General features: G+C 38.1%; 1 protein-coding gene across 1 annotated transcript in view; it reads left to right on the forward strand.

The window, feature by feature from the left end:
• RSBN1 (round spermatid basic protein 1) overlaps nucleotides 1-12,360 on the forward strand; it is a 51,921-nt gene that overhangs the window by 17,330 nt on the left and 22,231 nt on the right. Inside the window, 2 exon segments of the mRNA XM_037826331.1 lie at nucleotides 4,309-4,446; nucleotides 4,758-4,900. Of these exon segments, the coding sequence (XP_037682259.1) occupies nucleotides 4,309-4,446; nucleotides 4,758-4,900 (281 nt within the window).

Below are 12,360 nucleotides of genomic sequence, written 5' to 3' on the forward strand. Positions count from 1 at the left end.
TGTTTATTTCTTGCCCCTCCCCTCTCCCCAGCAGTGTGTAGCAGTCTAGGTTTAAGAAGTAGTATAACTGATGGTTAGAATTTTCAGACTTGGGGTTTGCAGGCAGGGCTGTAGAAAGAATAGGATGGGGAGGTTAGAGAGTGTTTATAAGAGAAGAATAAACCATGAGGATATGGAAGGAAGTGAAAGCAGGAGAGGGTTGATATTGAAATAAAAATATGGGTAAAGGAAAGTAAGAGGTCTGTTTAGTCTAAGTAAAGGAATGAAAACAGGGAGGTTGCAGTTTTCTAATAAGATGTCCCTCCAACTAGGCTCATTTGTTTAGTTTTCAAAATAGGCATTGTAGGATGCAATTTGCAAAATCTGGTCCTGGTACTTTGTAGTATATTTATTTATTTGATGGCTTTTCTGTTACCCAAAATGAACATTGTTAATTCTTTAGTGCTTATATGGATACAATTTGGTACACGTTTTAATTCCCACAAAGATGTGAACCTGAAGAGCCTCAGGATGAGAAATATCTTTGCACATGCTTTTCTTTATGTATAGATGAAAATAAACATATTGACTTAACAAAATTATGAGGTATGTTGGATTGAATTGTGTACCCCAGTTTGGACTTGTTCTTTGTCTTGGTCTGCATTCTGGGAGGAGTAGACCCACTGTAAATAAGATCTCTTCAAGGTGTAGCCCATTTGAATCAGATGGGGCTTTCATATAGATTACTGGAGTCCTTTATAAGCAGAGTGAAAGTCAGATGGAGGGAGAAGCCCCTGGAAGAGCAAGAAACTGGAAACTAGTGGAACCCAGCAGAGAAAGAGGAAGACACTTTTCATGTTTATTGCCATGTGACAGAAAAGCCAGGGAACCTCAATGAATGCCGGTGAGCCAGAAGGTTCCAACCCTAGGAAGCTCTGAAACTGCGAGCCAATAAATTCCTGTTGTTTAAGCCAGGAATTGTATGGTATTTGTTTTAGCAGCTGGGAAACTAAGACAGTTTTTGCTACTGGAGAGCGGGGTGCTGCCATTACAAATAACCGAAAAATGTGAAAATGGGTAATGGGTAGAGGCTGGAAGAATTGTGAGGTGCTTGACAGAAAAAAACCTAGGTTGCTTTCAAGAGACCATTGGTAGAAATATGGATGATAAGTTAATGAGGTCTTAGAAGGAAATGATGAGTGTGTCATTGGAAATTGGAAGAAAGCCGATCCTTGTTATAAAGTTGCAGAGGACTTGGCGCAATTGAGTTCAGATGCCGGATGGAAGACGGAACTTGCAAGCGATGAACTTGAATATTTAGCTGAGGATAGTTAGCTGGAGAGATGTCTAAGTGTGAAAGGTGCAGCCTGGCTTCTCCTTGCAGCTTATAGTAAAATTTACGAGGAAAGGGGTAAGCTAAGAACTGAACTCTTAAGCACAAAGAAACCAGAAATTGATGGTTTGGATAATTCCCTGCCTTTCCAGGTAGCATGCTTTAAGACTAAGGCCAGAAGCAGCTCTATCAGGGACCTCCTTGAGTTTTTGGGGAGTGAGTCCCAGGAAACAGGACTCCATGTAAAGGTTACCAAACAATACTTTGCTAAAGAATTTGAGGGTGGACATGGATTCAGTCAGCCATTTCAGTGGAAGTCAAGATCTGAATTGCAGTTTTCCAGGAAGGATTTGTGAAAAGTTCTATTGTCTGATGGTTTGGACTTGTTTGAACTGCCTGTAAAACCAACAAGATTTTTGCACAAATTGAGCAGAACCATTGCCAGCCTGTTCTGAATGGGACAGAGAAGGGACAAATTGAAGGAGGAATGAGTTCAAGAGAAGAACCATGGAAACAAAGTCTGAATAAAAAAGATTTCCTTGGGCCAAGAGAGTGGGCCTACCCATGTGTGTGGAAAGGATGTGCCCCTGCACTTGGAGGTGGGCCTTGTGCCGTGTTGTTCAGGAAGAGTGCTGTCACCCCAGTTCTCAGATATGGTGGGATCTGTGCCTTAGCATTCACCAAGAGTCTGACCTCAGGCCAAGAGCTTGGAGAGGGTGGTGCAGCTGCTCCATCTGGCCCAGAGGATAAACATTGATCCATATTTGACTCTCAGACCTTGAATCTAATGAAGTTTGCCCTGCTGGGTTTTGGGGTTGTTTGAGAACTGTTTTCCTTCCAATTTATCTTTTCTGGAATGGTAATGTTTTATCCTATGCCTGTCCCTCCATTGTGTATTGGAAGCAGATAACTTGTTTTCTAAATTTCACGGATTTATCAGACAGAAGAATTTTGACCTTGGACGGACCACATCCATAACTGATTTTGATGAGACTTAGTACTTAGTGTTGTTCTAAAATGGCTAAAACCTTTAGGGATGTTGTAATGGAGTCAAGTGTATTTTGCATTTGGGAAGAACATGTCTTTTTGGGGTCCAGAAGGCAGACTGTGGTGGGTTGAATTGTGTACCCCAGTTTGGACATGTTCTTGGTCTTGGTCTGCATTCTGGTAGCTGTGGCCCTACTGTAAATAAGGTGTCTTCAGGATGTTACTTCAGTTAACGTGTGGCCCATCTGAATCAGGTGGGGCTTTAATCCAGATTACTGGAGTCCTTTGTAAGCTGAATAAAAGTCAGACAGAGAGAGAAGCCATGGGAAGAGCAAGAAACCGCAAGTCAGTGGAACCCAGAAGAGAATGGAGAAGATGCTTCCTTGTGCATTGCCATGTGACGGAAAAGCCAGGGAACCCCAAAGATTGCCAGCCAGAAGATATCTACCCTAGGAGCAAGCAAGTCGTCTGGCCTCTGGAAACATGAGCCAATAAATTCCCATTGTTTAAACCATCTCATTGTATGGTATTTCTTTTAGCAGTTAGGAAACTAAAACATGAGGTCATCCAAGTTTATCTTTCATTGTCATAGCTCACCCTCTTTTTTCCCTACTCTTATTGTCTCCCTCTCCCTTTTATTTCTCTTTCCAAATAGGAGAGGATGTTTTATACTTATTCATGTCACATATTAATTATTCTAGGTACTTGCATTTTTATTGACTTTTTATTATAGTAACTTACATACAACTCTAAATTTCCTATTATAACCCCTTTCAAGTATTCAATTCAGTAGTATTAATTACATTTACAATATTACGCTATTATCACCAACATCCGTCACTCCAGCTTTTGGTATTTGCATTTTAAGTTGTCTTTAAGTTCAGTGCCATTGAATTTAATGATATTTGAATTAGGTAAACTGGGAGTAATGTAATATAAGAAATATTAATTCATTCCCACTTTGTGTGCAGAATGTAAAGCAATATGAATTTCTTCAAATTAATGATGCACTAAGAGTTGCATAATTTCAAAATTAGCAGGCCAAGTAAATTGTAAATTCTACCCTTGAGAAATACTCATTCTAAAATGGAGGTAGGAGTATAAAATAATAACATAAATGAAATGACTAGAGAAATAATATATCAGATTGTATGGAATCAATTGGTAGATTCCATTTGAATACTAGATAAGATGGGCTGCAAATTTGTATAGGCTGTACCCTAAATTCATAGATAAATGTGTGCTGTCAGGTAACATTAGACATCAGAAAAGGGAAAGCTCATGGAAGGCTTCTAGAAGAAAAGAAGTCTTGAATTGATCTTTGAAAGATGGATAAGATACAGATTGACAGAAAAGGGAATATTCCAGGTAGGGTAGCTTCAAGAGAAAAATCATTAGAGGTAGAAGTAACTTTGGCATAAGTTGGGCAGAGAGAAGAAGATTAGCCTGTCTAGGGTGGAAGATATTACATGAAACTAATATTACATGGAACTAATAGAAGATTGGGTTTGATTGTGGGGCCAGTTGATTGATGGCCTTTAAATATTTCAGCCTGGTATCTGGCCTGATGTGAAGGTTTTCAAGCTTGAGTGACAAAATGAATATGGAAGAGTAATCTGACCGTGATCTTGTTTTTTTTCTCTGCCCTGCCAATTTAACTGTTTAGTCAGACTTTTTTTCCTAAATAAAGATCACTTTAGAGTATTTACAAAGTTTAAAAACCGTCAGAAATTTAAGTTTATCTTAATGTCTTCAGTATTTATTTGAGGTGTAGGACTATAGGCTAAGTTACTTTTTGAAATTTCTGTTTGTGGCACATGTTGTATCAATGTATTTGTCAGTATGCTTGGGATCCTTGCTGTAACCATTGACTTTATCCAAGGTGCTCATGGTTGAGGTCTTAGTATGTAGAAGAAATAGCAGCATTGGTAATAATACCCTATTTTAACTCTTTAATTATATTATATTGTACTTCAGTCCTTTTTCGCCTCCTCTTTGGTTTTTTTTAGGTCAACAGGACATACTGTTGTGGCACCTACCGAGCAGGTCCTATGCGGCAGATAAGTCTTGTTGGAGCTGTAGATGAAGAAGTTGGTGATTATTTCCCAGAGTTCCTTGATATGTTAGAGGAATCACCATTTCTGAAAGTAGGTATCAATTCAGATTATTTAAGTTCTGATCATTACTTATGAGGACAAGTTTCCATTAAAGAATGTTAAAATTAACCTTGCCTATTAAGGTTTTATCTGGCGCTTTGAATAGAAATGTGTAGAAAATTATTGATAGGAAGCATTTAAACTCAATAAATCACTGTGTAATAGAGCATGTATTTCTTTATACATACACAAAGCTTCCTAGAACTTTTTTTGGGGGGTGGGATGGGGGACACAGGGTAACTTTTGTAAATATTTAGAAAAAAATTTTTTTTTTAAATGTGACTCATTCATCTGATTTCTAGATGACTTTGCCCTGGGGTACACTTTCCAGCCTCCGACTCCAGTGTAGGTCCCAGAGTGATGATGGGCCTATAATGTGGGTAAGGCCAGGAGAGCAGATGATCCCTACAGCAGATATGCCAAAGTCACCCTTCAAAAGACGACGGTAAACATTTATTCTTTTTAAATAAGCAAAAGCACTTTTTTATTGGTTGTTTATAAAATTGTTGCAACCCGATCACAGTTTGAAAATCATTTGTCTAGATTATTTGAAAAGCTCCGTTAAATAAGTCTTCTAGTTCCTTACATGGTCCTCAGTCATCCTCTTAAAAAATGTTTAAGGTTTTACTTCTTAAAATCTGAGTCTTGACTGCCTGCAAGATAAAAGACCAAATTCCTTAGTGTGGTGTACAAAGATCTTTCATAATCTGGGCTCAACAGTAACTCTTCTAGATGTATCAACTTTTAGTCCCCTCCAGTCACCCAGAATTCAGTTTCCAAACTGTGGTCTTACTCAGTCCTGTGCTTTTGCATTGTTCCTTTCTGTTGGAATGGCATCCCCTCTCCCATCTTCCTCTCTGCCTAGCAAACTCAATCAATTTTCAAAGTTTAACTTGGATGTCACCTCCTTAGTGAACTCTATCTTTGTTTTCTTAGTTAATTTTTCCCTTCTCTCTGCTTCCACAACATTCTGTTCATTCGTGATCTGTTTATGTGTTTTTATTTTCTACTAGATTTTTTTTTGCCTTTTTTTTAAAAATTCAGTTTTGAAATATATTCACATACCATATAATCATCCATAGTGTACAATCAACTGCTCACAGTACCATCATATAGTTGTGCATTCATCACCCCAATCTATTATTGAACATTTTCCTTACACCAGAAAGAATCAGAATAAGAATAAAAAGTAAAAATAAAAAAGAACACCCACACCATCCCCCCCATTCCACCCTATTTTGCATTGAGTTTTTGTCCCCATCCATCCATACACTGGATAAAGGGAGTGTGATCCACAAGGTTTACACAATCACACTATCACCCCTTGTAATCTACATTGTTATATAATCGTCTTCAAGAGTCAAGGCTACTGGGTTGGATTTGGTAGTTTCAGGTATTTACTTCTAGCTATTCCAATACATTAAAACTTTAAAAGTATTATCTGTACAGTACGTAACAGTGTCCACCAGAGTGACCTCTCGACTCCATTTGAAATCTCTCAGCCACTGAAACTTAATTTTGTTTCATTTTGCATCCCCCTTTTGGTCAAAAAGGTGTTCTCAATCTCACGATGCCAGGCCCAGATTCATCCCCAGGAGTCATATCCTGCTTTGCCAGGGAGATTTACACCACTGGGAGTCAGGTCTCATGTAGGGGGGAGGGCAGTGAGATCACCTGCCACGGTGGCTTAGTTAGAGAGAGAGGGCCACATCTGAGCAACAAAGAGGCACTCAGGGGGAGACTCTTAGGCACAATTATAAGCAGGTTTAGCCTCTCCTTTGCAGTAACAAGCTTCATAGGGGCAAGCCCCAAGACAGAGGACTCATCATGTCAAGCCATCATTCCCCAGTGTTTGTGAGAACAGCAGCAGTAATCCAGGTGAGGAAGTCCAACGCCTCCATATCCTCCTGCATCCCCCCCGGAGGTCCCCGAATATATATTTTTATTCTCCACCCAAATTACTTTGGGATGTGTTGCTATTTCACTCTAACCTATACATACCTACCATATCTCATTTCCTATTCGAAGTTCCATGTAATTGTGGTGTTTGAACAGACTGACTGTAGTAGTTATATTGTTTATAAAGTATAGATCCTACACCAAATAAACATTTCTTCCCTTGGTCTCATGTGGAAGTTGAAGTTTTAACACAGTCAGTTTCAACCTTAACCCTTTGGCCTGATTTGCCCTCCTCTTAACCAGATCTACTTCATTCATATCTCTAATTGAAGCCTGGACTATTTTTCAGCTTTTTTTTTTTTTTTTACCAGTTGCTGTATGCATTAATACTGACATTCATATCTGCTGAGCTCTGCTCTTGAGTTTCAGGTGTCACAGAGATATCCAGTGTTCCAGAGACCAATCAGGTTATTCACCAAGGGATCAACATCTCAGAGTTTGGAGATAGCCATTACAATTCAGGAATAGATTTGACTGCTGTAAGATCTTATAAGCTAGGGACCATTACAGTAATCATTTCCCTGTTAGGCTGTGCTCTAATATTCAATTCTGAGTTGATGCATTGTAGTTAGTCCATATTGGTGAGGCATTATAGTGTTTGCCTTTGTTTCTGGCGTACTTCACTCAAAATGCTGTGTACAGGATCCATTCACCTCCTTGGGTGTCTCGCAATTACACTCCTTCTTGTAGTTGCTCAGTATTCCATTGTATGCATACACTACAGTTCACCATTCTGTTCCTCAGTCAGTGTTCCCTTAGGCCACCTCCACCCACTGTAAATCATGAATACTGCCTCCATAAACACCAATGTGCAAATGTCCCTTCATTTCTCTGCTCTCAGAACTTCCAAGTACATATCCCATAATGAGGTTGCAGGACCTTATGGCTCCTACATACTTAGCTTCTTGTGGAACCACTGCAGTGACCTCCAGAAAAGCTATACCATTCTGCCTCCTCATCAACAGTAAATAGTTACATCCCTCTCTCCATGTTTTTTCCAGCACTTTTACCCCTATTTACATTTTTTCCTACAATTTTATAGAGATATATTCACATAACATACAATTATCCACAGTGTACAATTGGTTGTTCACAGTATCATCATATAGTTGTACATGTATCACCACAGTCAGCACTTGAACATATTGATTACTATGAAAAAGTTTTTTTTTTTTTTGGGTGAATAATAAAGATAATAATAAAAAGAAGAATAAAGTGTCATATAATACAGTATATTAATAAGGACAGAAAACAGCACTACTACCAAGAATCCCATATCCCTCCATTATATCCCCCTCTCATACACGTTTAACTTTGATATATTGCCTTTCTTACATTTAATGGAAGCATATTACAATGTTACTGTTGACTATAGACTCCAGTTTGCTTTGATTATGTTTTTTTCCCAAATACTATCCCCTTTTCAACACTTTGCATGGTTGACATTCATTTGTTCTCCCATATGTGAGAACATTTTTATATTTGTACATTTAGTACCAGTCATTGGCCACTCCAGCCTTTGCCAGGTTATACAGTGCTAGTCTTCATCATCTATCATTACCTCTGGTGTCATACATGCCCCTATCCCTCCTCTTTCAGCCTTACTCACAGACATGTTTGTTCACTGCACTTACAATATTGTGCTACCATCACACAGTATTATGCTATCTATTTCTGGATCTATACAATCAATCCCGCTGAACATTCTATAATCCTTCAGCATCAAATGCCTGATCTCTACCCTCTTTCTATCTCCTGGTAGCCTTTGTTATCAGCTTTTAACTCTCAAAGTTTGCTCGTTAATGTTATTTCATATTAGAGAGACCATACAGTATTTGTCCTTTTGTTTCTGGCTAACTTCACTCAACATAATGTCCTCAAGGTTCATCCATGTTATTATATGTTCCACGTCTTTGTTCTGTCTTACAGCTGCATACTATTCCGTATATACCACAGTTTGTTTATCCACTCGTCCATTGATGGACATTTGGGCTACTTCCAACTCTTGGGAATCATGAATAATGCCTCAGTAAACATTGGTTTACAGATGTCCATTTGTGTCTTAACTTTCAGTCCTTTGATATATACCTAGCAATGGAATAGCTGTGTCATATGGCAGATCTATACTTAGCTTCACGAGGAACCTCCACACTGTGTTCCAGAGTGGTTGCACCATTCTACATTCCCACCAGCAGTGGATAAGTGTGCCTCTTTCTCCACTCTCCAGCACTTGTAATTTTCTGTTTTTTGGATAATGGCCATTCTGGTAGGTGTGAGATGATATCTCATTGTGGTTTTGATTTGCATTTCCCTAATAGCCAGTGAAGTTGAACATTTTTTCATATGTTTTTGAGCCATTTGTATTTCCTCTTCAGAAGAGTGTCTGTTCATGTCTTTTGCCCATTTTTGAATTGGGATATTTGTCTTTCTGTTGTTGAGTTGTAGGATTGCTTTATATATTAGGGATATTAAACCCTTATCTGATATGTGGTTTCCAAATATTGTCTCCCATTTTGTAGGCTGCCTTTTTACTTTTTTTAACAAAGTCCTTTGATGTACAAAACTGTTTGATTTTGAGGAGATTCCATTTGTCTATTTGTTCTTTGGTTGCTTGCGCTTTGGGTGTAAGCTCTAGGAAATGACTTCCTATCACAAGATCTTGAAGATATTACCCTATGTTTTCTTCTAACAGTTTTATGGTCTTAGCACTTATGCTTAGGTCTTTGATCCACTTGGAGTTAATCTTTGTATAAGGTGTGAGGTAGGAGTCCTCTTTCATTCTTTTGGAAATGGATATCCAGTTCTCCAAACACCATTTATTGATGAGGCTCCTCTGTCCCAATTGCTTTGGCTTGACTGCTTTATCAAAGATCAGTTGTCTGTAGATGCCATAGCCTATTTCTGATCACTCAATTCGATTCCACTCGTTGGTATCTCTGTCCTTACGCCAGTACCATGCTGTTTTGAGAACTGTAACTTTGTAATATGCTTCAAAGTCAGGTGGTGTGAGACCTCCCACTTCATTCCTCTTTCTCAAGGTTTTTTGGCTATTCGAGGCACCTTGCCCTTCAAAATAAATTTGGTTATTGGTTTTTCTATTTCTGCGAAGTAAGTTGTTGGGATTTTAATTGGTATTGCATTGAATCTACATTATAAACCATTTATTTTACATTTGTCAATGTTCACATTAGTGGTAGCTTATAATATTTATCTTTTTGTGCCTGGCTTATTTCACTTAGCATTATGTCTTCAAGGTTCATCCATGTTGTCATATGTTTCATGCCATTGTTCCTTTTTACTGCTGCGTAGTATTCCATCATGTGTATGTACCACATTTTATTTATCCACTCATCTGTTGAAGGACATTTGGATTGTTTCCATCTCTTGGCAATTGTGAATAATGCTGCTGTGAACATTGACATGCAGATATCTGTTTGTGTCACTGCTTTCAGATATTCTGGGTATATACCGAGAAGTGCAATTGCTGGATTGAAGAATAACTCAATATCTAGTTTTCTAAGGAACTGCCAGACTGACTTCCAGAGTGGCTGTACCATTATACAGTACCACCAACAATGAATAAGAGTTCCAATTTCTCCACATCCTCTCCAGCATTTGTAGTTTCCTGTTTGTTTAATGACAGCCATTCTAATTGGTGTGAGATGGTATCTTGTTGTGGTCTTAATTTGAATCTCTCTTAATAGCTAGTGAAGCTGGACATTTTTTCATGTGATTCTTGGCCATATGTATTTCCTCTTCAGAGAACTGTCTTTTCATATCTTTTGCCCGTTTTATAATTGGGCTGTCTGTACTATTGTCATTGAGTTGTAGGATTTCTTTATACATGCAGAATATCTGTCTTTTGTCAGATACATGGTTTCCAAAAATTTTTCCCACTGAGTTGGCTGCCTCGTCACCCTCTTGACAGATTCCCTTGAGGTACAGAAACTTCTAAGCTTGAGGAGTTCCCATTTAACTATTTTTTCTTTTGTTGCTTGTGCTTTGGGTGTAAAGTCTAGGAAGTGGCCGCCTAATACAAGGTCTTGAATATGATTCCCTACATTCTCTTCTAGGAGTTTTATGGTACTGTCTTATAGTGAGATCTTTGATCCACTTTGAGTTAATTTTTGTGTAGGATGTGAGGTCGGGATCCTCTTTCATTCTTTTGGATATGGATATCCATCTCTCCCAGCTCCATTTTTTGAAAAGACTGTTATGTCCCAGTTCAGTGGCTTTGAGGGTCTTATCAAAGATCAGTCAGCCATATATCTGGGGGTCTATCTCCGAATTCTCAATTCGATTCCATTGATCAATATGTCTATCTTTGTGCCAGTACCATGCTGTTTTGACTACTGTGGCTTTATAATAAGCTTCAGAGTCAGGGAGTGTAAGTCCTTCCACTTCGTTTTTATTTTTAGAGTGTTTTTAGTAATTCAAGGCATCTTCCCTTTCCAAATAAATTTGATAACTGGCTTTTCCAAGTCTGCAAAGTAGGTTGTTGGAATTTTGACTGAGATTGCATTGACTCTGTAGATGAGTTTGGGTAGACTTTACATCCTAATGACATTTAGCCTTCCTATCCTTGAACATGGAATGTTTCTCCGTCTTTTAAGGTCCCTTTCTATTTCTTTTAGTAGAATTATGTAGTTTCCTTTGTATAGGTCTTTTGCACATTTGCTTAAGTTTATTCCTAGGTACTTGATTTTTTTAGTTGCTATTGGAAATGGTATCTTTTTCTTGAGTGTCTCTTCACTTTGTTCATTTCTAGCATATAGAAACATTCCTGACTTATGTGCATTAATCTTATATCCCGCTACTTTGCTAAATTTGTTTATTAGCTCTAGTAGCTAATAAACAACAGAAAATTTTAAAGCATATGAGAAAACCAAACGATATGGATAACCCAAACCCAAACACCCAAATCAGAAGATTAGAGGAGACACGGTACTTGGAGCAGTTAATCAAAGAACTAAAGACAAACAATGAGAGCATGACACAGGATATAAAGGACATGAAGAAGACCCTAGAAGAGCATAAAGAAGAAATCTCAAGAGTAAATAAAAAAAATAGACAATCTTATGGAGGTGAAAGAAACTGTCGATCAAATTAAAAAGTTTCTGGATACTCATAGTACAAGACTAGAGGAAGCTGGATGCGAATCAGTGACCTCGAGGACTACAGAATGGAAAGTGAAAGAACAAAAGAAAGAATGGGGAAAAAAATCAAAAAATCAAAATGGACCTCAGGGTTATGATAGATAATTTAAAATGTCCAAAGATAAGACTCATTTGTTTTCCAAAAGGGGAAGAGAAGGATAAACGTCTAGGAAGAGTATTCAAACAAATTGTTGGGAAAAACTTCCCAAATCTTCTAAACACCATAAATACACAAATCATAGATGCCAGTGAACTCCAAGTAGAATAAATCCAAATAAACCCACTCTGAGACATATTCTGATCAGATTGTCAAATAGTGAAGAGAAGGAGCAAGTTCTGAAAGCAGCAAGAGAAAAGAAATTCACCACTTCCAAAGGAAACAACATAAGACTAAGTAGTGACTCCTCAGCAGCCACCATGGAGGCAAGAAGGCAGTAGCATGACATATTTAAAATTCTGAGAGAGAAAAATTTCCAACCAGGAATTCTTTATCCAGCAAAGCTCTCCTTCAAATTTGATGGAGAGCTTTAATTTTTCACAAACAAATGCTGAGAGAATTTACTAATAAGAGACCTGCCCTACTTGAGATACTAAAGGGAGCCCTACTGACAGAGAAACAAAGAAAGGAGAGAGAGATATGGAGAAAGGTTCAGTACTAAAGAGAGTCAGTATGGTTACGTTAAAGGACGTTAAGAAAGAAAGGGAAAAATATACATCTGACAAACATAAACCAAAGGATAGGATGGCTGATTCAAGAAATGCCTTCACAGTAATAACACAATGCAAATGG

This window comes from Choloepus didactylus, chromosome 2, assembly GCF_015220235.1.
Source record: "Choloepus didactylus isolate mChoDid1 chromosome 2, mChoDid1.pri, whole genome shotgun sequence".
Classification (NCBI taxonomy): domain Eukaryota; kingdom Metazoa; phylum Chordata; class Mammalia; order Pilosa; family Megalonychidae; genus Choloepus; species Choloepus didactylus.